The 26,288-nt window shown below is 41.9% G+C and overlaps 1 protein-coding gene across 2 annotated transcripts; it reads right to left on the reverse strand.

The window, feature by feature from the left end:
• Positions 1-766: 766 nt before the first annotated feature.
• LOC147048938 (histone deacetylase 7-like) lies at positions 767-25,209 on the reverse strand. Of its 2 annotated transcripts, none has more exons than XM_085924730.1 (25): positions 24,942-25,209; positions 15,823-16,004; positions 15,623-15,710; positions 15,170-15,284; positions 15,017-15,093; positions 14,336-14,449; positions 14,156-14,247; positions 13,680-13,778; positions 13,290-13,443; positions 12,662-12,891; positions 12,380-12,574; positions 11,884-12,079; positions 11,093-11,226; positions 10,851-10,971; positions 10,644-10,693; positions 9,953-10,060; positions 9,121-9,176; positions 8,344-8,431; positions 8,152-8,271; positions 6,559-6,656; positions 4,036-4,154; positions 3,824-3,957; positions 3,652-3,736; positions 2,381-2,522; positions 767-1,948 (listed from the first exon to the last, which is right to left on the reverse strand). In XM_085924730.1, the coding sequence occupies exons 2-25, from the start codon at positions 15,952-15,954 to the stop codon at positions 1,906-1,908; spliced, it is 2,790 nt and encodes a 929-aa protein (XP_085780856.1). In that variant the 5' UTR covers positions 15,955-16,004; positions 24,942-25,209; the 3' UTR covers positions 767-1,905. The 2 variants fall into 2 exon arrangements, with proteins under 2 accessions (XP_085780856.1, XP_085780855.1); XM_085924729.1 differs by lacking the exon at positions 24,942-25,209 and adding an exon at positions 21,134-21,482.
• Between the last annotated feature and the right edge of the window lie 1,079 nt (positions 25,210-26,288).

Below are 26,288 nucleotides of genomic sequence, written 5' to 3' on the forward strand. Positions count from 1 at the left end.
GACCCTTGCTTGCCTCCAACTTGATTCTGAACTGAGTGAGGAGATGTGACAATCCAGAAGTGGACTCTTCCAAACGATGCTTTCATCGACAACCAGCTGGCCTGCAGTGACAATGAAACAAGACGGGCGCCCACAAGCGCTTCTGACGGGAATGTTTACAGCTAAAATGCTAATAAGCTAATCACTCCGGCTCCGGCTCTCAAAGGCCCCACTCGTGGGAAGACTGAGTGCATGAGGAATCAAATCTGATTTGGTTCTGCAGTGGTTGGACACCTTTCCGCATTTGATTTTCTTTTGTAAATAGAATGAACTGCTTCCAACATCCACACATGCAGAAGCATTTCTTCTTCTGTAGAGTTTGTGCTGTCAGACTGCAATGCAAGAATATACGATTGATGTATTTCTGGCATTCCATGAGGCAAAATGTGTTTTAAAATGTTGATTAGGAATGCTAAATCATTTAGAGGTGCAGAAATTGCTCTTGTATAGTTTTGCATCCGCTTGTGATCTTTGTTGTGTCAGCTCCTGTGGCCAATAAAACTTTTTTTTTTGTAGTGACTGCTGCATCTCTTAGAATATATCGTCTTTTGAGAAACAAGGTGAGCAGTGCTTAAAATTTAACCGAATAATGTTTCGGTTTATTTTTTCAAATTCATTTTGAAAATAAAAGTAGTCATAATGGTCAGCACAGAATCTCATCTCAATTTTAAATAAAATAAAAGAGTGGTGCCCTTATGAACAGAAATAATTTATCAGAGAACACAATGAGTCAACTTTTTCAAAAGAATATAATTGATTCGTTTTTTTCAACAGTATAAAGATTAAAAAGCAGACAATCAAAAAAAAATATATGTCAACGTGTCCTTCACGTAGCTTGGTCAGATACTTCATTTCACCATTTGGTCTCTTTAAGTAAGCACACTGGGTGGTTGTTCTTTGTCATTATGTACAAAAATAAGCTTTCATTAAGACAACAGGTGATTAAGATGTGTCGGATGGGAACGTCAACTTGGTAACAATGGCTTGATGAGTCACCCAAAAAACCAGGGTGACCTGTTTTGTTTTCACATCGTCAGCAACATTATCGATGCGGCTGCACAAACAACCTGATATTAACAAAGAAATCAAGATCAGATGCAACGTAGTCAAAACAAAACAAAACAACACATTGTCACATACAAGAGCACCTCAAAGGAAGTGCTGCATAAATAAACAATTATTTCTTTGAAATGGGGATTTCTTTTTCAACATTTCGGGGAAAACAACATTCACAAACTTCCTAAAGCTATGCCAGTCCATCGTCGGCACATTGTTGTAATAAACGGGCTCAGCTTGAGTTACAACGTTCAGTTGAGTGCACGAGTCAGCTGAATCGCAAAGGCTTTCGGTGGCAGTGGCGAAGTTAGTGAAGACTTATAAGTATTGAGTACTTCTTTCAAAATACAGCAGGAATGCTCATCCATCGGTACGAAAGAAAGAAAAAACAAATAAAAAAATCGACACCATCAAGTCTTAGCGAGCCCCTATCCTGGAGGGCATGTGCACTGTGGACTCCTGAAAACATGACATCGATCATCTTTGATTGGTCACGCCACATTGATGCCATGATGGTGGGCTTGGTCAAAAACACTCCATCCGGGCCAAGCGAGAAAAAAAAAAAAAAAAAAGATAAATCACTGTAGCTCGACCAGATAAAAAAAAATCCATCTGAATATCTGAGCACAATCAGCCCTAAACTGTCAACATTTGACAGTATATAGTGCAAAACGAATTCTTTCTTTTCAATGATTATCACAAGGGGATGTCTGCTCTCCTTCACAGGCACATTTGTATGTGCGCATTTTTACGCGTGTGTTCTTCCATTAAGGAACGCGAGAAGGTCGTCTGCTTCCGAAGATTCCCTCTTCATGTGGAATGACTTTTCTCTGGCGTTTTGGCTGCATTTTTACTGATTCAACGAGAAGGATCGTTATGAGTCATGCGATTCATCAAACTATAAACCAGTACAGGTACAATCAATCAGTTCAACAATCTTCATGACAAAACTAAGCTAATTGCACATATTTGTGCTGTTTCCGTAACGCTATAAGATGCCGTCCAAAGAGCCGACACGTTAGCAGCTAGCGATGGCTGCCAGATGACAGCAAACAGGATGATTTAAATTCTATAATGGAAGCCAAGTCCAAAATATTCTTCACAATATTTTCTGCACGTCCCCCACTAGTTTAAACATGCTATTCTGTTTGTGGAAAAGGAAATAAGCAGATAAATCTACCCATTTTTGCCCATCTCAGGAGGACGGCCATTTTATCAATTGACTGAAAATAATCGTGCTTATCTTGCAGGTGTATACGTGGATTTACGTGAACATTCCACCAACCTGTCAGAGGCTCCCATGGAAAGCGAAGCGATGGCGTCGACGGCGTCGCTGTCAGAATCTCGCCTCAGCCACCTCCTCTGGGCCTGCAGGTAGGACAGCTCCACCGTGGCCGCCGAGTCCTTCACGCTCTGCCAGTAGTCACCTGATGCGAACCAAACGGAGAAAGATGAGCGGATGTCATCTGCTCTGCGCCGTTTAATGTCGCACCTTTCAAACATCCTTGTTGATAACATCAGAAATGTAAACTGAAAGGGCGCGTGACACACATTGAGAGGAAGTTTCAATCAAGCCAATGTGTTGCGAGAATATAACTCCCATATATTTCTCTCCGGGCTTAAATCACAGGCTTAACATTCTTGTGGCTTTGCAAATATTTTTAATTCATCTAATTTGGTTGGGATAACATTTGTGTGCAATCAGGAGGGGATGTTGTGAAGGCCGTGTGCCAGAGAAGTGTTTGAAGATAATTGGAGCCAGGGTGAATTTGTGTGGATGTGTGCGTGTGTGGGATGGCCGGAGGGAGGGATGAGCGCCGGGGGCGTAGAGGTGACAAGGGAGGAAGAAGAAGAAGGTGAGCGCCTCAGAAGATTCAATTACAGACGATAGAAAAGGAACGATACTGGGACGCGGGCCGACCTTGGATTTGTTCGATTTCCTGTAGGAAACTTTACCCAAAACAAATAATACAAATGAATCCCTTTCAGGTTTAAACTGTTCACATCATGACATGATTTGTTAAGTTACACAGGCAACGTTTGCGAGAACATTTTTACACTTTGAAACGTCTCCACCAAGCATCCGAAGATGAACCCGACTTTTGTTTTATACCTTTGGATACCTTAATTCCAATACTTCTTCCAAAAGAAGGAGAAGTGGAAACAAAAACACGAATGCCTGCCCACCCATCAAGAGTCAAATTAAAAACTAAATCAGGGGTGTCAAACTCATTTTTTCCGCGGGCCGCATTGTAGTCATAGCTTCTTTCGGAGGGCCATAAAGCTAGGTTCAGGGTTTCAAACTAGGCTTTCAAGCTAGGGTTAGGGTTTCAAAGTAGGGTTTCATACCTTACCCTAGCTTGAAACCCTAGTTTGAAACCCTAACCCTAGCTTTAAACCCTCATTTGAAACCCTAACTCTAGTATGAAACCCTACTTTGAAACCCTAACCCTAGATTTAAAGTAAAGACAATCCGCCAGAAATTATGCGCATTTGTTTCCCCTGTTGATGCGAGCAGCTGTGCTTTGTTTACATCGGGATTTTTTTTTTTCTCACCTTGAACCTGGATTACACTCAGTAGTGAGTGCACAGAGTTGTCGCAGGGCTTTTGGTCCAACACGGACTGGGACAAAGGTTCCACCTGAGGTCCAACAAGCAGGCAGTGGTAAGCGGATGGTATGCGAAGACACATACACATACTAACTCTAATCCTAACGCTAACCCTCACCTCCATCCCCAGCAAGGCGCTGACGCAGGCTTCAGAGGCATCGCAGATGGCCTTGAGGTCTTGCCCCCCCTCCAGAGCCAGAACCACGCGACCCCCAGCTAGTGACATCAGCTGTCGAGTAAGGAACCCAAAACCTGGTAGGGCACAAGCACAGTCAAAGTCAAATCCAGTTCAGTTGACTATTTTTGTCTGTAGGTCTAAGTGAGTATTACACTTGGCTGTGACTTTGTAGCCTCCAAGCGGCGATGAATGGCCTTCGACTGCATCGAATCCAGCCGAGACCAGCACCACGTCAGGCGAAAACTCGTGGGCAATGGGCATCACTACCGTTCTGAGGAGGAACACAGAGAAAATCCAATCGGAATGACTTCATATGGAGCTTTACTGAGCAATAGGACCCGGAAATCTCAGCTCCTCTAAGGTCATAAAATTTGGACGTGAAGACATGGAAGCTAACGTTACATTTGCTGTGGTCCAGGCGTACCCCATCAATTAGTGGAGCCCAGATTTTAAAGCAAACATGGTGGAACAGCATTTAGTTGCTCTGCAGCACACAGATGGAAAAAAAAAAGGTTGCCAACTGAAGTGAAGTCAGACCCAAGTAAAAATACTTTGAATTCCAGGTTAAAAAGAAAAAAAAAAATTGGCACAGCAAAAATTTGAAAACACATGATTGAAACATGACACGTGTCATGTGTTTCCATGGGACCGGCCGGGGGTGAGAGCAGCAAGTTCCGAGTGCGAACATGTGCATAAAGCACACGAGTAAAAACAACGTGCGAGAGGAGGCCTGCGACACAAACAGGTAGAAATGAGACACCCCGCGCACTCCAGGGAGAACACTTTCCTCGGTTCCGACTTCCTTCCCTCGCCGGCTGCCAAAGTGCGTACACGGCCCATGCCGCGTTTGATTCTCTCTCTCTTTCGCCGGCAGTTCAAAGGCGTTTGCGTGCGTCTGGTTCCTATTAGGAGCTCGTCCCTCTTCTCACGTCACTGACAGCCACCCATCTGGGATCCATTGGGCCTAATTACGCCGCCTTTGGATTCTCTAACAATTGCACCCCCCCCTTCCCCTCCTCACTTCTTTCCCCTCTCTCCTCCTCTGTATTCTTCTCTCCTCCACACTTTGGGATGTGTCAGTAGCCAGAGAAAGATGAACACACAGCGCTACCGGCCGGTTGCATGACCTTAAATATGGGCCACCGTCGTGATCTTTTAAACATCATGACACCTCAGCTCAGCACAAGTGAGCTTTTGCTTGATTGTACTTGAGTCTCACCACCACAAGCTTGTCACATACAGGCAGTGAAAAACAGACACACATCACCAACGACCCGAGTCTGGCTCGCTTTTCACTCCATCGTGAGAAAAGTCCGGAACACCCTGTCATCCAAACAATAGATTCAAATGGAACTATGCAAACTGGCAGCGGTCCGACAACATAAACAGGAACTTATGATGCATTAAATTGTGTCCGTTTAGCGTGTTATGCTTCTCGTTGCGCTAATCACCTAATGAGAACAAATGCGGTGTGACGTTCCGATGTAATTCAGTAATCTTTGAAGTTTGTGAAGAATGTCTAATCTTGCTCACTTCTTGTTGAAATTATAGCAATTATTAAATTACAGCACAATTTGATGATCAACTGGTTGACTGTAACTACCAATGATGTAGCTTGCAAATAAGTGATCTATCAATAGCCCCACTACCTGTGGCTTAGAATACAATCTTGTTTTTGTGACTTTATACGATACACAAACCGTAAACATGTGGGAAAGGAGCCCCACATTCGCTGATGCACTTTTCAGCCATTTATTAAACACTGGGAGAACAGTAAAACCTATAAACACACTTGAGCAGACTCACGCAGGAGCTTCTGTCGGCCAGACACTCACTGGCTTTAGTCCACCAAGCACCCTCCAGCTCCGCCTCTTAAAGGCACACACCTAACACAGGTACTGCAATATGTACAAACCTTTTAAGCTTGCAACTTTTTTGGTTTTCAAATGCATTTTTAATGTATTGCAATGGAAAGAATGTGGAACTGTTGAACCTTTTAATGTCTGAATTTGTTTTGCGTAAAGAATGACCCGTGGTTCAAAATGGTCATGTCGACTTCCCTTGAGGTTCTGGTACAGCCACCAGGAACCTCACCCCCCCCCCACTCCAGAACCACACGTCACTGCAAGTACTGTAAAAGATTGTGGTTAGCTAAGTAAGTTTTACACATGAAAACGCTCTTCATTTCCCCGTACTGGGTGAAAAACCAAAACCAAACGGCTGCTCCGGAAAGAACCAGTTGTTCCTTAATTACCATTCTAAACTCTAGTAAACACTGGACTTAGTGTTTCAAAGCCGGCACACCGGGCCGATGGCTTTCTTTCTTTCTCTCTTTTTTTTTTTTTTATATCATTACGGGGAACCTCATTAGCATTTTCCCTTTGACGAGGGGCCCACCCACCAAGTGAGCGGGATGTTGATCTGAAATACGGTTTCATCATCTGGTGGTGAGCCACGAGTGGAAACATTTCACAGTATCGAGCTGAACAAACAAATTCAGGAAAAATAAAATAAATAAAAAAAAAATCGGATGAGGGCGACAGCCAATAGTAAAAATTCGTGGTAATTTGTTTATCATGGGAGATAAAATGAGGTAAACAAATAAAGAAAGTACCTCTAAGCTGTATTCCTGAGGCTTATGTAAAGAATTGATGGTGACAAAAGTCATTTTTTACCTGAATGCAGCCAGGTACTCTGCATCACCCATGGGAGGATTCAAACCACCTGTCCAGCCAATGTTCACATTGAAACCTTCGCCCGCCCCTGCGCCAACCTGAAATAGCACAGTGAGAGCAAATAAAAAAATAAAAAATAAATAAAAACATTTAAATGTGCACTTTCTATTGTTGTGTTTCTCCATCATTAAAGTTAGGCAGCGTCAAGGGAGCTCTTTTGACTTTTACATAGTACTCAAGGGAACTGAAAGGAAACTGAGGCCCAATTTTGGAAAGAAGGGTTCAGGATTCCTCACTCTCTTTGTAGTCCTGCTAACAGCCATTTAGCTCTTCCCTCAGCCCTTTTGCCATCAGTCAATGTGTCAGTTTGAAGGGAGCGTGTGGAGGCTGATTGACACCCTCTTGGCAATAAGGTGTGGTAACGTGCGTGCGTGCGTACGGAACAAAGAATGTCGATGAGCATTGCGGAGCGCCTGACTCCATTCTTCTCTCAAAGGACGGGATGTTCACAGGACAAAACGCAAAACACATGAGGCCTTCCATCCTCTGCCAACTGGTAATGTACTCGCTTGCGCGTGCACACGCACACACACTAAGTCCCACAATTCTTACGATTGCTCGGAGTATCTCGTGCTCTCTTCTGTTCTGTGTCTTCCTTTCATGTTGAAAGGGTTGCTGGAATCGATTAGGACTTTGCTAGTCACTGTGTGGTACACAGTACTCTGCCTTATGACATCACAACCTTACCCCATGGTGAGTTATATACCTACACGAGGGGACACTGAGACTCCAGCGGTTTACCGCACGGCTAAACAGAGGTTGAAGGGCCACTTAAGGCGAAACCACATCCAAGTCAGCCCAATGTTTTATGTACCGTCTTCATCGGGGGATTTATGGGAAAACATTGACCATTTACGCTCATTATTGGGGGGAGAGGGGGGGGGGGGGCAAAGGAATGTGTGGGATCCAATGGGTTGTGAATTCAATTGCCGAATTTATTTTGGGGGAAGACCACGGGCAGATTTCATTGGAATCTCCAGCGCTTGTATGAAAAGACACGCAGGTTCACATCCTTTCATGGGCTTATGTGCTCAAACATGGGGAAAATCATACACACAGAGGAGTGATGCAGACATTATAAGATGATGTTTACAATTAAAGGGAAGACTGATCCTAAGTGAAGTTTTGGATGGAATATATTCTGTTTCTTTTTTCCCCCCTAATCTTACATCAAGCCTAATTGGCGGACTTATGAGTGATGCGAGCAGCTGCATTTGTGCACCTTCAATAATTATTTCTTAGTGAATTTGAGTTTTAAGTGCCGGGGCTTCTCACATGTGGTTGCTATGAGTGCTTTTACTCGTGTTGCTCGGGGGGGGGGGGTATTACACAAGATTACAGTGATTTCTGGAAGGACTTGCTGTAGCCCATGATGAGAAGTACAACTTGGCTAATCAGCCCTCACCTTGAACACGTAGTTATTTCAAACTAAACTCAGAATGCATGAGCACAATTTATCCCACTGGATATGTTTTAGTTGCTTCAGCCTTCATTTGAAAAAACAAAACAAAAAAAGAAGTCTAAAGTCTATACCTCATTAGGATGTCCACTACCAGGGAAAAAGTTGCCGTTATCATAGCGATGTAGCGAGATGTACAGGACGCTCGGGTCATTATAAAAGGCTTCCTGGGTACCGTTGCCATGGTGAACATCCTGGGCACAGATGGTGACAAAAGAATAATTGATGACTGATTACAAAAGCGGTGTCGTGCTTTAGCAACTCACCCAGTCCACAATGAGGATTTTGCCGACATTGACTTTCTGTTGGAGTTGCTTAGCAGCGATGGCAACCGAGTTGAAGAAACAGAAACCCCTGCGGACAAACAGGAAGACCATATGTGTTTATCAGGATATCATCGGCGAATTAATATCAAACAACCACCATGTGGACTGTCGGGACCTCTAAAACAAATCATGTGGTGCTTATTGAACGCAGGTTGGGACAGTCACAGCACAGACAGCCCTCGACACGCTAACGTGGAAATATTTTCGGAATGAATGCCTTTTGTGCCATGGGAAATGTTTTTCTACGACAATGTCACGTTGAATCCAAAATCTTGAAACAGCCCAAGAAATGCAGAGGCCACAGAATATGTGACAAAATGAAACACACGCTTATCATAAAATTCACTGCTCACGGCAAAAAGATTTACAGAGTATTTCTGACAGGATGTAATGACGAATGGCGGAGCAATTCCCTATAGCGAGAGAAAAAAATGGTGATGTGTGAAAAACAGTGGCGTAATGTTAATGTCAGCCCTGGTTGGTTAGAAACTGTGCGAGTGTGTTTGCGTATGTGAAGGATATAGTTTATATACTCTCTTCTCATTTAAAAAAAAAAAAAAAAAACTGCTAAGGGCACGCACAAACATGAGGCGAAATGCTTCCAATCAAAGACTGTCACATATCCACTCTCACCCAGCGTGCCTGCTCTTGAACATCAAGTCAGGAGCGCGGTTAATATGTAAAAAAAATAAAATTTAAATAAAAAGGTGCGCTTACAGAGGGGAGGAATGTGTGGCATGGTGCCCGGGCGGCCTCACCACTGCAAATCCATTCTGGAAAAGGAGAAGAAAAAAAATTAAACACCTCGACCGAGACGTGCCAAGAATCACTCTGAAAAGATTCACATCTTTGTGTATTTACACCTGCAGGTGATGTTTGAGAAGACCATGAAAAGACACAATAATATTTCTTTGAACTAATATTTGCAAACTACATACGAAGGCGAAATTGATATGGATTATTCACTTTCTACTTGAAATGTTAGAAAATATTATGAGACTTCTCACTGAGTTTCATGATAAAACTTAAAGTATAAGATGCACAATTTAGCACTTAATAGAAAAATTGTTGTAAAGCATGTGTTTTCCAAGGGTGAGTAAATATTCTATTTGATTTTAGTTAAATTTTTATGCTGGTATGAACAGCAGGAACATTAAAGTATTGATATAAAAGAAAACAAAACCGTCTGTATAGTTATTAAAGGCAAAAATTTGCAAATTATAATTAGATGAGGAAAAAACTAGAATCACAACCAATTCAAGCAGCATCACTGACTTTTGTCAGTTTTAGTTTTCTGTAAGCCGTTCTAAACGTGTGCATACTGGCTAAGGAAGAATTTAAAAGATGCCATTTAATTTCAAGATAATAACGAGCATTGAGATGTAAGGGTTTATTATAACCATTTATGGACCAAAAGGAAAAATGTTAAAGTGGGGTGTGGATTTTGGATTTCTTGTTAAAAGTATTACTGCCACTTAGAATTGTTCAGACTTTGAAATTCTTGCAGAAATGTCATCATTGACAATTTATTCTATAATAAAAGACGCACCTTCAGCTCTCCTTGCGCCACTTTCTGCGCCAAGTCGATGACACAGCCGGCGGCAATACGAGACGCTGCTGCCGTGTGAAGCTCATTCCAGATCGTGTCATTATCAACCTGTCAGCAAAGAAAAAGAACCCAATCATGAAATTAACATGACATAGAAAGAGATACGCAATTAAATGCAATGCTTGATTCATTTAGAACGATTAAAATTGTCTTCAAATTCTCAAAGCAAAACTGATTCAAGTTAACATTCAGCCTCTTTGGACACGACTTATTTTTAAGTTCCGTGTCTGGCCGTGTCCCAAAGCAGAACAATGAATTCGGAGGAATTTCTTTTATCATAGACGCTGCCATCTTGTTCCAATAACTCGGCAAGCAAAGTCCTGGGCCGGAAATCCAGGCAGATCAGTCGCCTTATCGACTGACACCCAGCCCCCCCCCCTCTCCTTCAAATAAATGCCTTCAAAGTTATGTTGACTGCACAACAGACATTTTTTATTCAGGAGCATCTTAAGCCTAAAAACAGTCTATTTTGTATTATTTTTACCATCTCTGCTGCCAAATAAGTTTGAACTAAACTACCTTCTATTTTTCCTTACGCACAAAAACTACTTAACCAAACTGCACTTTTTTTGTGGGACCAAAAAAATATCCCTAGATTCCTAAATGGTGGGATGCAAGCAGGTCCACTCACCCCCACTCCTCCGCATGGTAACATGACAAATATACGTTGAGCCAAGATTCCTGCAGGAAGAAATTGATCATATTCAATCACCATGTTATTATTCCCATTTGAATGATCATTTATGTCACTGCACTTTGGTCAACAATGTTAATCTTAAAAACGGGCTTTCTAATTCTATTGAATGCAGCGATGTCAGTTCATGTTTGTAAGACTTACGAGCCAACTTGGGATTGTCTAGCTTGAGGCGATGCAGCGGGTTGGTGCCGTAGCGAAGCACATGTTTTTCTGAATGGACTGACTGCAGCTCTTCTAAAGTGGCCTTCCTACTTCGGAGATGCTACCAAGCACACAAAAATACACAGATGGGTGAAAAATGGCAACGGAACACGGCTTTGACATCACATCTCAAAAGAAAACAATAAAAAAAAAAAGATTGAGTAAAAGCTAAGCGTTCATACCTCACATTTGCTTCGCAGACCTCTTTCGTTCAGTCGGGACCAAATGCTTTGGACTCTCCCGGGATGCTCGGGGTGGCTGCTGTTGTCCCCGCAGGTGCATTGGTGCTTTTGCATCTGAGCATCATAAACTATACCTACAGACACACACACACAGTATGTAGAGTGAAGATTTAAAATGTAACCCATTCCATTGAAGCAGTGGGTGGGCCAGATCCTGTGTCAGCACTACTTTGAAAATACACAAGCTGTCACTTGCGAGTAAAAGTGAGCAGGCATTTTAATTTTGTCCTCATTCTATCCGAAGTCACTCCTGTCGGATCGCTCTTTATTTGGTGCAGTTATAGCGGAGGCCATAAAAGCCAAATAAATGCCAGTTGCAGCTTCCAGACTCCCAGGGTTGGATTTTTAGAATGTCAGCATGGTGAGTGGTTCCACCTTGTGATTTACCACAAAGCCACACCAGTTCCTGGCCTAAGCCACTTCAATGTACACGTGCAAGTTTGAGGACAATAAACATGGCACAGACCACTTGGACTTGGTGTGAGGTAGCTTGATTCTCAAGAGCAACAAAATGAACAGCTTTCAAACAAAACAACACCCTTCTAAATCATTTTTAGTTGGCATTGAAACGATTTGAGGTGTATTGAATGTGTTATTTGTTTTAAATCGTAAAGCAGAAGAACTGTTCTGCGTTCAAGTACATTTTTGAAGAGCTCGAGATTTTTGAACAAAGAGGAATTGTTGAGAAGCATGTTTGTGCTTTTTTTTTTCCCCCCCTCTGCACGACTCACCAGTGGTGAAGTGCAGCTTGACATCTGGAGCAGGACTGGACAGAGAAACGGGCACGCTTGTGGATGCATTGTGAAGAGGAGGCAGGGAGGTTGCTGCTGGAGACGACTGGGTTCGCACTAAAGGCTGGTGAGGCCACATCAGGATAGGCACATTAGGCGAGTCCACGTGAAATGCCGGACGATGGACCAACTGCCTCTGTGATTCCCACGTAAAGGATAGAAATAAAACATCAGCAAGCCATGTGAAGGACAAACGATCACATCAAATTGTCCTCCTGTGAAGGTTTTGAAAATTAACGTGCGCCTGTCTTGAACTTGGCTGAGAAGTTGACAGTCGTTTTTAAAGCTATAGCGCCCCCTTATGTTAAAAGAAACGTTCGAGGATGCATGAACAGTAAATTCAGCACTAATGATTGATGTAGATCCTTCAGTTATATTTCATTGATAATTAAATATAATAATAATAATAATAACAACATCTTAAAATATAATTTACCTGTCCGACAGAATGCGAGTTTTCAATCAGGCTTTCACGTGAGGAGGTGGTGGACTCCGTGTCATAAACGGAGTCTGCGCTGGTTGAGCTCTGCCTTCTGAGGTAGCTGTCCTCGGAAACAGAGCTCGGTTCTGAGCCGCACATGGAACCGGACTCTGATCCGATTTCCTCCAGGTCCATGTCCTCTGATGGGATCTGTGTGAAATGAGGATTCTCAATGGGTATCAGGATGTTTACGTTGTATTGTAGTGTACTATTGCACGTGCATCTCCAACCACTCACCTTTCTCAGATGGGAATTCAACTTAAACCTCTCCAGCCCACTTTTGTGGCATTGCTGAGTGTGACACTGAAGGCTGGCGTGCAGAGGAAGGGGCGCGTGACTGTAGGGCGGCGGTTCGGAGCGTGTTCGCTCCAAGGGTTTGTGGGAGGAAAAGGCGGTGAGGCCCTCCTTTCTTGTAGGAGAAGTCAAGTGAGGTCGCTGTTGCAGAGAAGGAGGACTCAAACCTTGATCTGTGAACATTGGGCAATAACAATACGGGAATAGGAGGAGGGGCAGAACAAATGAGAAAAGCAAGTTAAATATCAGTGAATGATGAAAATGCATAAAAGGTTAGACAGAATTCAGTTACAATGAAATTGAATCGTGGATAGAAAATAGAATTATCACTGAAGAAAAACAGACTTTTAAAAAAACTTAACTGTTTGCACGTTCACGCATTAATACAGAAAAGCCACTAGAGGGAGCCCATGTGTTCATTATAATATATGCATATTGTACAGAGTGTATTTAAACATAGTTGGAGGAAAGACAACTTACTTATTACTAATATTCACAGTTATCTACAGCTTGCCAAATATTGAGCTATTTATTGCCGTGGGACAAACTTTTTAAGTCGTTCATTACTCACAGGAGATGAGTTGCGAGTGCACAAGCCCAGTATGCGGCTCCAGTATGAGTACAGGCTGCAGGCCGTGAGCCTGGCCTGGAAAACTTCCATCGAGGGGTAAGTAGACTTGAGGCAGAGCTGATACTGCCAAAGTTCTGGCTACTCGCAGGTCAAACTAGATGGACAAAGACAATTGAAAGATGGGAGGATATCTGACATCTGTCAAGGGCAAAATAGAATGTTTCTTGTGATTCGCATTCTGAACATTTATCAACACCGCAGTGGATTGCTAACCTTAATAGATCAACTATGCAAAGAATTTGGGTTTGGCCTATTAAGAAATGACCACATCTCAGCACTTATTTTACTCACAAGCCAATCCAACACAATCACGCCGAAAGACCGGCTCACCTGCGCAGGAAGTCCTGCAGTAATATTGGGCCGAGCAGTTGGGTTGGTGGGCAGAGTGAAATTGGCCAATCGACCATCTTTCAGCAGAAGCTTTTGTGCCTGTATCAGAGGAACACATTGATTGCAAAGTACCTTAGGAATGATCACAAAAAGATCCTATTCATTTTTATCAATACAACAAAAGGATGTACATTATGGTAACTAAATATACACATAGTATTTATATGACACATTATCATTAAAATGGGACAATGTGACCCTGAACAGTTGGACTGTAACACTGACGAACGGGAAGTACCACCATGGACTGCTCTGTATCATGTACACACATTCTTGGCTATTTCTGTTTAATTATATGACAACAAGCAAGCGCTGAAGAAAAAATAAAAAGGCATCTGAACACATAAGCGCATTCAAACACTAGAACTCGTCCAGATCACAAAGTTAGATCTCATCTGGAGCAGCAGTCGGTATACCTCGTGAGCAAGCGGCAGGGCCCCATTCTCTAAATGGAGGCCGTCATTGGGAGAGCTACACTCTGATGCTGGGGTGCTGCCGGGTGAAGAGTCTGGGAGACACATTTTTTTATCTCAATATACAATCTATACATTAAAAAGGAGTTTGTAACATAAGACAGCTCGATGCAAATACTCCACCTCGAGTTTCTGTCCTGTGCTTGACAGCAGGAGGGGCACTGATTTTTCTTTGCAATGGATTTGGTCTTGTGCTGATGAGCTTCTTTAACTTCCACTTCAGCGTTGGCTCAGACACTGTGTGCATATAAAAAAAAAAAAAAAAGCGACATAAACACACAAGGAAACACGTGCACGACACAACACTCACATGCGACTATATATTTAGCCCAAGAATTGCAGCCTAAAGAAACCAGAAATGAAAGACGTACTAAGTACCTCGGCAACACAGCCCGCACGCACAAAGTCAAGCATTTAACTTCAATGTTATATTTTGAACGTTCGCTAGGGACAAACAAACCATTAACCATGTCAATATAGCATAATATTTATTTTGCTCACAATCAAATATTCCGAAAAAAGAAATAAACAAAAATTGTGTCCGGTTCACAAAAGACACAATTAAAATTAGATTAGCTCAGTGTACTTTCAGGCGTGTGCTAAAAGATCAAACCACTCCTTCTGTCATTCTTTCAGTGAGACAAACCTGCTCTGTATTCTCACACAGTTCATTTTACAAATACCTAAGTCATTGTTACATAACTGTCTTGCTCTTTGTGCCTTGTTGTCGAGACTTGCGAGATTATTTTTGTTCTCTCTTTCTGGCTCTGCCGGCCAGGAACAATGAAAGGAGCGATGGCTCACCTGTTCTCCGCAGTTCCTTACTATGGATGTCACCAGGGGACGGCTGAGACTTTGGGGACATGTCTGGAAGTGGTTGCCTTGGTAACCCAAAAAAATTCAGTTCAATGAATGGAGAGTAATAGGAGTTTGTGTTTGTGGTTTGTTTTGACTTACGCGTATCCTGGTGTAGGACTGACGTGTTTGGGGGTGACCCTGTCATGGCTTGGCTGGCTCTTCATAATGATGTGTTCTCTGAGTTTCTGCCTCACCAGTGGACTGGCGACGGCACCTGCAGGTCGACGTGACCACATCATCGAGAAGATGTCAGGATGAGCAGCGGCTTTATTGACATAAGTGAAAAGCAGCCAAATCTGCAACGTTTCTTCTGAATAATGCCGAAAGCGAGAGTTGCCTTCGAGGCTACTGCCTATTTCCTGCCAGAGGGGCACAGCTTGAGTCAATCTGGTTGATTTGACGTAAGATTTCGTATTAACGCAATTCCCTCGTAATCTGAGAGCAAAAAGAACGGCAGGAAATTCCCTTTTTTTATGGAAACAAAAAAATAAGCTATGACTCAGATGAAGCAAATGTCAACAATCTGACAAGAAGAGAACACGAAACACTCACTTTGTTCGTTTTTACTCTTTCGTATTAACTGCTGGAGCTCTTCTTGCTTCTCGGCCTCCATTCCTTTTTGCCTTTGTTCGGCGTTGTACTGAAAGAAGAAAAACTGTGATGAAAACAAATAAGGGCAAGGAGGCAGAATCAGAATAGTACGCGCAACAGGAAATGCGACTGCAATGAGTCAACGGCACGTGTGCGCATACCTGCAATTGTTGGTAAGGAAACTGGGAGAAGGGCTGAGAGCTAAACGGTCCCAGGAATAAGGGACGGTGGGGGGCCAGCATAGCCGAATCTCGACCCGGATGAACTACCCTCTGGGAGACGCTTAGGTCCATGGACCGGCCCCCACTTTCGGGTAGTGAAAGATCTTTGCTGATGGCATCCACTATGGATTGCAACAGAAAGAGGAAGACATTATTTTTTTACAAACATGGCAGACATATTGCATGACAGGACTAAAGAGACTTGAAACCTTTTGGATTATGTTGAGGATAGATCACACTTGACTTGGGAGGGGGGGGAAAAAAAAAACATTTAATTTGAAAATGTTATTACAGTATAAGGAAATAGAAGTATCAAAACTAGACATCATAATTGATGAATGAATCTTGAAGAATTATGCTGAATGAGCAAAATTGAGAGCACAACTTGGCTGCAGCCAGTATGAAACTAGCTAAGAGTTACTTGAAAGCAACTTTAGGAAATGTACCAAGCTCATATGGCTGCAATCGACAATATTGCTCAATATATGTCATGAGTGACAGTCTTGTTACTGCCAAACAGTAGATACAATTGTATTGTTAAAACAACAATGTGGACACAAAAAGACCTACAAAATTCATCAATGTGGAACAAAACAAAAAGCACAACAAAGGCTGAACTTGACTGAGTGAGCACCAGTGAATGAGAATTGATGCCGCATGCAAGTCAGCTGAGCGAACCACTATACTCCAGTCCAAAAATCAACCTCGGAAGGTTCCAGTAAAATGTCTCTCCTCATAAGCGGCATTGTATTTTCATGGTCACAACCGGCTCCATTTGGGCCCAGTTCCCAACAGTCACACTGACTCACGATGAAATAATCATCTGTGTGAGGGTGTTTCAGGTTTGCAACAGTCGCTCCCACGCTGCGTGTTCATCAGACCAACAGGATCTACAGTAACGTGGATTTCAAGCGTAGGACGTTCATTACAATTTAAAATAAATATCTGATTGGCTTGTATAAATTTTGTTGTTATCACAACTTTCTTAACTAATCACCAATTGTCACTTGTCTCATTGTGGAATTGCACGTGATGTCGATACAAAATGCGCTCTGCGATTAAACGGTGACCTTCCGTGGTTGACACCCGCCTCTTGTTTGTTGAACATAAGAGAAAATGGCGCACAAGGAAGCGATGTATTAATAGAACAGAGCGACCGAGTAATCAGTAAAGGCGGGGTGGCAGGAATTACCTGCACTCAACCATGTCAAGTCTGAACACTTTAACTTCATCTTGGATTTCAAATAATATGAAGATCTTTGTTTTACCAAACACTGCTTCTTGCCAATAAATCGGCACAGTGTCAATCATTGACTACCCAAGCCCAGTCTATCAAGTTTGGTGTGATATACGCTGCAAACTACAGTTCAAATAATAAACATAAAACAGAATAAGATTGTTTTTGCCATGATGAAATTATTGAATGAATAACCAGACATCTAGAAATAATCTGAAATGAGCTTCTCTTCTCATTTTCAGCATTGTGGTGCTAAAAATAAACAGGAGACAAACCTCTGGTTTCTGTAATGGCATATTTGTTTCACAAGCAGCCATCCTCTTTTTGCGGGCCTTCTGCACGACACACACACACACACACACACACACACGCACGCACACACACACACACAGACACTTGCGCACTTCCTGTATCTAAAGTTAGTCAGCACCATAACATCCTCTTGGTTCATTTCGGCAAGGAGAAGCTGCTATTTTGGTTGAATAGATTTACTGGCGCATCTCTGCAGCTTGAGAGTGCAGATGTCTGTCAGCTGTATTTATAGCCACGCTGCGGCCTGTAAATTTGGCTTTGTTTATTGTTGGGTTGAAGCAAATGCCACTTTGTTATTGGATGGAGTTCAGTCGCTGTGTCGGGCTTCGGCCTAAGTGAGAGTTACTATTTGTGTACATATGGCGCACACTGCGTCACTGAGGTTTTAACCTGTTTGGACCAGCGAGCCTCCGAGGAGAATATATGAACGATATGAAAGAATCAATCACCAAAGGTACAGCTACTTCCATCCAATTACAGCAATTCCTCCTACTTGCCACCAATCCCTCCGTTTCCCGCCTTCCCCTCTATTCTTACGTTGAGAGGAATGCACAGCTGCTAGGGACATTCTGTCCCTCTGCTTCCGAGCAGCTGGAGTATCCATCTCCAAATGTGTGCATCCATACGTGTGTGTGTGGGTCCAAGATATTAATAGCTTGCAGTTGCTCCTTTCGAGTGTACACAGCAGGTCTTTGTGTTTGCATACGTAGGATCGAAGTGTGCGACAGTTGAAGGCGACGATGTGCGTGTTTGTTACTTTGGAAGGCAAGTATTGCTGAGTGCATCTTTGAGTCCATGTAGCCACCACTGTTTATTTTTAGCATCACCTGTTGTCCTGCATACATTTACTACGATCATGCAAGCGTGAGTGGGGCAGTATTAATAGCATTTGTTGTTATGAGCGTGTGGCGTTGAGTGCATTGAAAGCAACTGACGCCCAGGTGTTGCCGGATTGTTTGTGAATAAAATAAACCTTAGGTAACCAGTGTCAAGGAGGACAAGCAAAGAATTTATTTAAATCTATGAAAAATGACGAGTGGCATAGAAGCATTCAAGCAAACGTCAACTTGTCTTTTCGTAGCTCAACTGCTGTGCATTGTCTCGGCCACATTTTTCAACCAACATGAGTCACAAGTATTTTGATATCCTGTTCCTGAGGCTATGCGGGCTGAGCAAGGTAAGGTTTTGTCAGCTCACCATGAACTCGTGTAGGCGTGATACAATGTCACAAGCTAGCATGCTCTTTAGTAGGATTTCAATTGATTCCTCACGACACACGCTGATCCTCATTTGTTAAAAGTTGATCCGAAGTGATACAAAGAATATCCTCGTTTGGATGGGCTGTTTACACAAGACTGTTTGGAACTGAAAACAGATGTAAACTGTTATTTAGTCCGTTTGTTTACATAAGAGCCTTGAAAGAAAAACAGCGAAAAACAACTTTTACATAAAAGTATTCAAATGTATAGAAATTGGGTGGCTTGAGAAGTTTAGCGCCGAGATTAAAATGTTTTTTTTTTTCCACACCTGGTTACTATTCTGCCATTAAAGCAGTTTGTTATTTTTTTTTAAAAAAGCTGCTGACTTTGTTCAAATTTCATCACTATTGCTCATTCTTCCCATCTTGTTTCCCGCACACAATACCCAAGTCAACTTATTTCTGTGTATTGAGGAGTGTATCACAGTCATATGAGTTGAAATCTTAAATCAGGAACAGGAAATGTGATCTAGGGCCATGGCCCATCCAGAACACTGCGCTTATTGTCAGCACACTGCTGTGGATTACATTGGCCAACACTGGAGAATTGTAACGGTCTTTTCCTGGTAAAAGGTTGCAATAAAATGAAACACCCCAAATAGATGGCTTGCAACGACTAGCTGAGGTTTATATTTTACAGCAGATTTTTGGAAACGGACATGGTAGTGGATGGACGGACGGATATATATGGAAAGGTGAATGAACTGTGACACCAATAAACATACATATACTGTACTGAATTTATTTTGAACTTTGACCTCCATCTGTTTCATGCCACTCTGGCATAAATATTTGTGCATGACCCAGCATGAGAACAGAATTAAAGGGGATCAGTGATCAATTTTATCTTGCCAAACACTATTTTATGGACAAAGCCAGTTTTAGTCATCACTCTCCACGTGAGATCTCTTCTGAGAAGCAACCCTTGAGGCTCACAACTCGCAAAGTTAAAAGGACAACAGTTAAGGTAAGGTGACACGCTTCACGTTGAATAAAAAGGCCGCTTATTATTCCTTTCCAACCTATCAAACACACACACACACACACACGCAGATTGTGTATCAAGCAATTCAAAGGACCAACGATATCTTCTTTGAGTGAGCGATAAACAGAGGAACACATGATCTGAGAAACTTGAGAGGCAACAGAAAGCAAACAGTGGTGTCAAATCCTTGGATGAGGGCAACACCAAACTAATGTAAGTTGAATCTTGATAATGGCAGCCAAACTATGACCTCATCCATCCAGAGAGGGACACAACACAACATAGTAATATTTCATCAAATCTCGCTTAATGGGCGTGTAGTCCTTCATGGACGTTGGCGTGCATCAAGTCGTGTGCGTATAATCATTTTAAGGGGCTTATAGGGTGTGACATGTGAAAGCTTTTGTCATATTAATGTAAACACATTCGACACAGCAGCCCTTGACCTCTGACATCATACAACTAAACATGTGTTGCCTAGCAGAAAAAAAAATCGAATTTATTATGGGTAGAAATGTCCATGAAGAAAAAAAAAAAGTACAGCAGTTATGATTTTTGTCACTCAATATTCACATTAAATGGTAGCCTGTACTATATAGTACTTGTACATATACAGGGTCAGACAAATAAAAATATAGTTCACATTTCCTCTCTTTCTTCCTTCCTTCCTTTGCTTACAGCTGTTTCTGTCTTCCTTTCTCCAGTCACATCTGTTATTTATTCACGCGTCCTCACTTCCTTCCTTCCTTCCTTCCATCAGCCTTAAACCTGCTCGTCTGCCATCGTTTTTAATCTTCCATCTCAGACCTGAATTTTCTTCTTCCCTCCTACTTTCCTCTCAACTTTCCTTCCTTCTTCCACCTGCAAGGGCTTGTGGAAATGATTCTGTGGAGATCCACTTCTTTCTTTTGACCACTTTTGACCTCATGCTCTCACAACAAAACCTTCAAAATGTAAACATTACATTTCAAATCACCTTCAGGCCTTTTATGTGCTTAACTGGGAATGATGTATGTGAGGAATTAACCAAATCTGACTCATTTTCCCAATTAATTTGAGTCCATTTCAGGGTGCACAAATTAAGGTGCTGGTTCATTTGCATTTCCTTCATTCAATTCGAATATGAATAAAGGTGTAAATTGTTAACAACTCGCAGTATACAAATATATTTAGACCTAACCATATATTTTTTGTTTTCATGATTAAGCTTGCAGGGCCACGTGAACATTTAAATTTAAGTTAGCTTGAATACATATTTAATATAATAAAAATTGTATAAAACAACATTACTATATCAATGAGAGTATCAAGCAAATACCGCGCGTATATTTGATTCATTCATATCCTTTAAAAAGCATTTTCCAGAAATCTTAGCTGCCAAAACAAACAAAGAAATACATCAGTAAAGAAATAGACAAATAAAGAAATAAACAAATAAACCAGGAAAAACATCGCCTACCTTTCTGAAGGTGAAGTTCAAAACAGTATTTCCACTTTTGCACGAGACGCACCAACGGGCGTATTTAAGGTGAAAGAGTATCACGTCACACAAAAAGTCCAATGCGGTTGCTGCTCGTGCTCGGTTTGAGCGATCACTAAATTGTTCCTGCAAGAAAGTTCCAAAAAAAAGTGTTCCTCCACGAGCAGTCAGTCTCACCTTGAGTGCGCCTCTCGCGGGAGCGCTTTATGCACTCAAGTGAGATGCTTCAAATTGCGTGGGTGCGGGTCTACAATCGGAATGAACTCGACAAACTTTTTTTTTGTTTTTGTTCAAATATGGTGACAGCTGTCCAAAATGTGCCAAATAAGGTTGGCAACGGAAGAGAAACGCCTCTTGGACTAATTAAGAACAACAACCTACTTGGCAGGTTGCGGCGGTGCACTCATCATGACGTCATTACGTTAAACTATTAGACTAGTGAGTGTATTTCAGGAATTGTGTAGTCAGTGTACAATGAAAGTGTTTCTCTAATGGTGACATTTGGTTGTTAAACCGCAAAGTGCAAAGCATTGATTTGAAGGAATGTCCTTATTTGGGCAGGTTAGGATTTTTTTAAATGTCAGTTAAGTAAGCACCTGTCAAGAAAAAAAAAAATCTAGGTTTAGCCGAGTTGAAGTGCATACGGGAAACCGGCGCAATTGTGCAAACAGCATTTGCAAATTCTCTTATTTGCAGAATTCTTTGAACCTTTACTCTGTTATTTGCTGAAAAAGAACTTTGTCGGAATTAGTTGAGAGCATCATTTAGACAAATGTAGTGTTTTGCTGCAACCTTGTAGCGCAATACATCGAAAGAAGAAACTTTTTTTAAGGGTGGGACAATTACTCACAGATTTTCCCTATTTGGTGCAGGCCTCTGTCTCAAAAGTAAAAAATGTTCAAATCAATTGTGTTTTTTTTTTTTTTTTTTTAGGTGAAGCGTTGATTTGGTTGTTTGTCAGTGAAGATGTAGCAGTAATGGAGAAGTCCAGTCCCACATGGTCATCTCCACCTTTGGCCAGAACAAATGCTCATTCACATCACCGTAAGCAACAAACAATGCACGGCATTAAACCGAGCCAGTATATTATTACACTTGACCCAGACTGACCCTGAACATCACAAGGCTGTGATTGTGCACTTCAATTGTTTAAGGGGAAAATGACAACTGGAATTAGAAAACATCATTGTCTCGAAAACTCCTACTTCCGATCGACTGTGAGCTGCATCACTGGAGATACTGTCCGTTCGAGTCAATCGAATTTCACGGCGGTTCTTCCAAATTGAACGCTAAACGTTTGACACTGAGCATATAATGGCGCACTTCATATCAACGATATTTCTGACGCAATAGGGCACGTGCATGTCAGGCTACTATTCTGACAAGTAGATTTTCCTCCGAAAATGCTTGTAAGTATTCCCGTCACTATTGCGTCAATGGACTGTTCCCCGAACTTTCTAAAAAGGGTCGCTAATTGTCGTGTCCCCGACATTTGTTTCCCAAATATTCAAATAATCACAGTTTACATTTCATCTCAACAATGAATCTAAAAGTGAAGAGGAGACAATCGACATATGGAATACACGGGTAGGACTTCAAGGTGGAGTTTCGCGGACTACTTCTCTTCAAGTCACAGGAAGCCAGCAGGAATGAGAGGAATGCAGTCAGGCAATACGTTGATGGAGGGAGCAGTGCTTGAAGGGCAGATTGCCAGAAAGCGTGATAAAAGAAGAAGAGTGAGTGGATAAGAAGATGAGCACAAGATGTGGAACAATTAACCATCACACTCTTCAAATTAAAAGGAGATAGATGCCTCCAGAAGGTGGCATAACTCCATGTAGACTTCTTGAAGCAAATACTCGGTGAAAAAAAACGTTTTGGCTTCCCGACGATAAAGGGTGCACCCCGTGTTGAGGAAACTAAGCAAGAAAGGGTTCTCACAGTGGTGGGTAGCCTCAAAACCTTTTTTCCACTCCCAACAGCAAAACAAAGTCAAGCCACAGAGGAGGGAGATATCGCTGAGATGAGTGTGGAAAAGGTACAATTATATCTTTGACATTTATAATATGTCCAAGTTTCCTTCACCAGACAGAAAAAAAGATGCAGAAATATTTAGTTCAACGGCTCCCACCATGACAAATTCATCTGACAGTCTTTCCCTGTGCAATTAGACCTCCCTTGGCAGCCACATTCAAATGAGATCATTCCTGCAAAGAACCTTTTTTTCCCACCAGGGGGTGCTACTCTTATAAGCAGCATGTTTTATTTGTTACCTGAACAGACAAGCACCTTCAATCTAGCTTTCTTGTCTTGTCTGCTCTCCAGACGAGGAAATCCACCACCAAACACATGGTCCACTATCCACAGAGTAGATTGGAATTGTACCTAAAGTGGACAAACTTGGGACTAAAAGACACTCCTGTGTCCCTTCACAGAATATGAGTCAGAGGTTGTGCTCTCAAATGCCATTTCCACCTGAGTGTCTGCTGCCCCCTGACCTTTACAAACCAGACAAATGAATTGCTAGGACGTGCATTACTTGACTCCAACCAGCAGTGGCGCTGTTGAGTGAGTCTCAAGTTGCTCACGACACAAAACAAATGCAACTTTGACTGTGAAAGAAGTCAAGTCAAGTCAAGTCAAGTTTATTTGTATAGCCCTAAATCACAAGCAGTCTCAAAGGGCTTCACATAGACAATCAATTGACAATAATTCTCAAAGCATCCCCTGATCTTAGGCTCCCAAAAGGGCAAGGAAAAACTCAAAAACCCCTACCAGGGGAAAAATGAGAAACCTTACAAAATACAACTCTGGCATAGAAACAGAAGATGAACTATCTCGTGCAAAAAATATATATATATTTAAAAAAATATGTGCATATATATTTATAATTGCCCATCAATAATCTCACGAAAATGTCTACAACTCAGGCAGCTGCATTTGTATCCAGTGCTCAGAAAGGGTTTCGGATGATGTAGTGAAAACGGTTCTTATAGCTGTTTTTATAGCTGTTATTATTATTATAGTGCTGTTTTAGCCATTCAATTGAGGTTCACTGATTCATGCCTCATACCACAGAAGCAAAATCTGTTATATTCTCAGTATGTTACGATATGGTACGAATGTGATTTATTAGTCAGAGGGAGGGCTTCCGTAAAAGATGTATATTGGTCTGGAAAAACAATATGCGGAATAACTCAATCCTGTTTTTAATGCTCCTTGCTTGAAAGAAGCGGTATCTGCTGTTGAGACAACTACTTCCGTACTCCCGGCCTCTTTCCGGCCTTTAACTATATTGCCTCCATGTTTTCATCTCTATATGTCTGTCTCCTGCAGCATTAATGTTCTGTTTCTCATTTTTTGCAAAGATTTGAGCGGACACTCTCCAGGGTGGGTGAGTCTGTTTCCAATTTTCTCCCCTTCCCCGTCCTGAGGGACAACATTTCGAAAAGCAAACAAATACAACGTATACACACAAAAAAAATCTTTACAATGTAGCTTTACAATTTTTACAACGGCGCAATATTTCTCTTGCTTTTTTTTTTCCAACTTGAATTTTTCTCTGATAAAAACTAATTTCAACAAACTTTTTCACATGAAAAAAACGACAGCATCTACTCATCACATCACAGAGCATATAAGATTGCCAGTGGCCACTGATTCGTACTCCTTATTATGATCATATTTTTTGTAAATTATAACAAATAAATAAAAAATAAAAAAATAAAGAAAAGAAAATAAATAAGTAAATTAAAAAAAATAATAATAATAAATGAATGTTTCCTACCAGCTTCGAGGTTCCCCAAGTCGTCAGTCAGTGGCAGCAGTCAGAGAGATTCTATGAGAAGACGAATCCGGCTTTGACAGGGGAGCGCACTGACTCAACCGCTTGACACAAGCGGCTCTCTCTCAAAACGTCTCGCGCTGGCTTGCCTGCCTTCATGTGAGCGCCAGCAGTTCTTCTCTCTTCTTTCACCCTCGCTCGTCTAATCACTCCCTTCAGCTCACTTCTTTTTTTTTTTCGCGGACGACACAGTTGCTCTGACGTATCAACCTCCCGTAACTTGTTAGTGCCGCCCCTGCACCAGTGACACAAAACCCCTGTGTTTTTGTTTGCACGGGTCTGCGTGCGTGCGTGTGTGTGTGTGTTTGTGTGTGCGTGTGTGTGTTTTGCAGAGCGCAACAGATTGTGCTTGTGCCTGACAGACAATAGCAGGAAGTGTTCATTTAGTCCTCACAAAGCACAGAGGATGGAACTATAATAAGGCTAAGCATTACCTGAGTTAAGACTTTTTACAGTCAGTATTCTAATTAAGAGAAATCTCTTCAGTTTATATGCTAAATAAAACATACAAAGCAAATCTCTTTGCAGATGTGCTGCTTCAATATGTGAAAGGGGAAAACGAAAGTCTGTCGTTTTTTTGTGACACCTCGTTATGTGTCCTGGCCATTAAATGCAGTATTGCATATAATGTCCATATTCTTTCAAAAGGTCAAATCAAGGATGATACACACTGCCAACATTTTTGACTTTTGCATTGTTTTGCTAGATTTTAACACCCCCCCTCTCTTACAAGAAAGCATTATCTTCACCTTATTGGAGCATAGATCCGAAGGCTCTTTAAATAACAGAAATCACACCACCAAAAAAAAAAAAAAAAAAAGCCCTGACAAACAAACTTGACTGAATCAATTAATTACCCAACCCTAGTTTGGCCTTTTAAAATGTTTTGCATGGAAACTAAGAGGAACATTGATTCTTTGGATTTGATTCTCTCTGATTTTTTTTAATGGGCGAAGCACGCAGTAACGTTGCTCTGTTTGCCAATGCAACACAAAATGACCTCGCACGAGATTTTCAGCAGACGCAGTCAGTGGCACATCAAACATGTTAGTTGAGTTAACCTGCTGATCTCTTTCCCGAGAGAGTGTGTGCGTCTCTTGTCTGCCGAAGAGAAATGTGGCTGAGAAGGTCAGCAAGCACCGTGACCTCAGCTGCTGTGTGGTCTGCCACTCCGCTGGCTGCCATGGATCAGCCTTGTGGTTCAAATGTAACTTCATCCCTTGGGAAAACACACTGACCAAAGGAAACTCATGTTTGGGGGTCATGGACCTTGGTATTTATGAAGAGAGA

Source organism: Syngnathus leptorhynchus, chromosome 11, assembly GCF_054491065.1.
Source record: "Syngnathus leptorhynchus isolate UIUO chromosome 11, UIUO_Slep, whole genome shotgun sequence".
NCBI classification, from domain to species: domain Eukaryota; kingdom Metazoa; phylum Chordata; class Actinopteri; order Syngnathiformes; family Syngnathidae; genus Syngnathus; species Syngnathus leptorhynchus.

Bases quoted from the DNA above. Each gene is read 5' to 3' on its own strand.
- LOC147048938 (XM_085924730.1), bottom strand. From the start codon at position 15,954: ATGGACCTAAGCGTCTCCCAGAGGGTAGTTCATCCGGGTCGAGATTCG. The intron at 14,450-15,016 runs GTGAGCCATCGC...ATATGCACACAG, and splicing joins TAAGGAACTGCGGAGAACAG to TGTCTGAGCCAACGCTGAAG. The intron at 8,432-9,120 runs GTAAGCGCACCT...GTTTGTCCGCAG, and splicing joins GCCACACATTCCTCCCCTCT to GGGTTTCTGTTTCTTCAACT.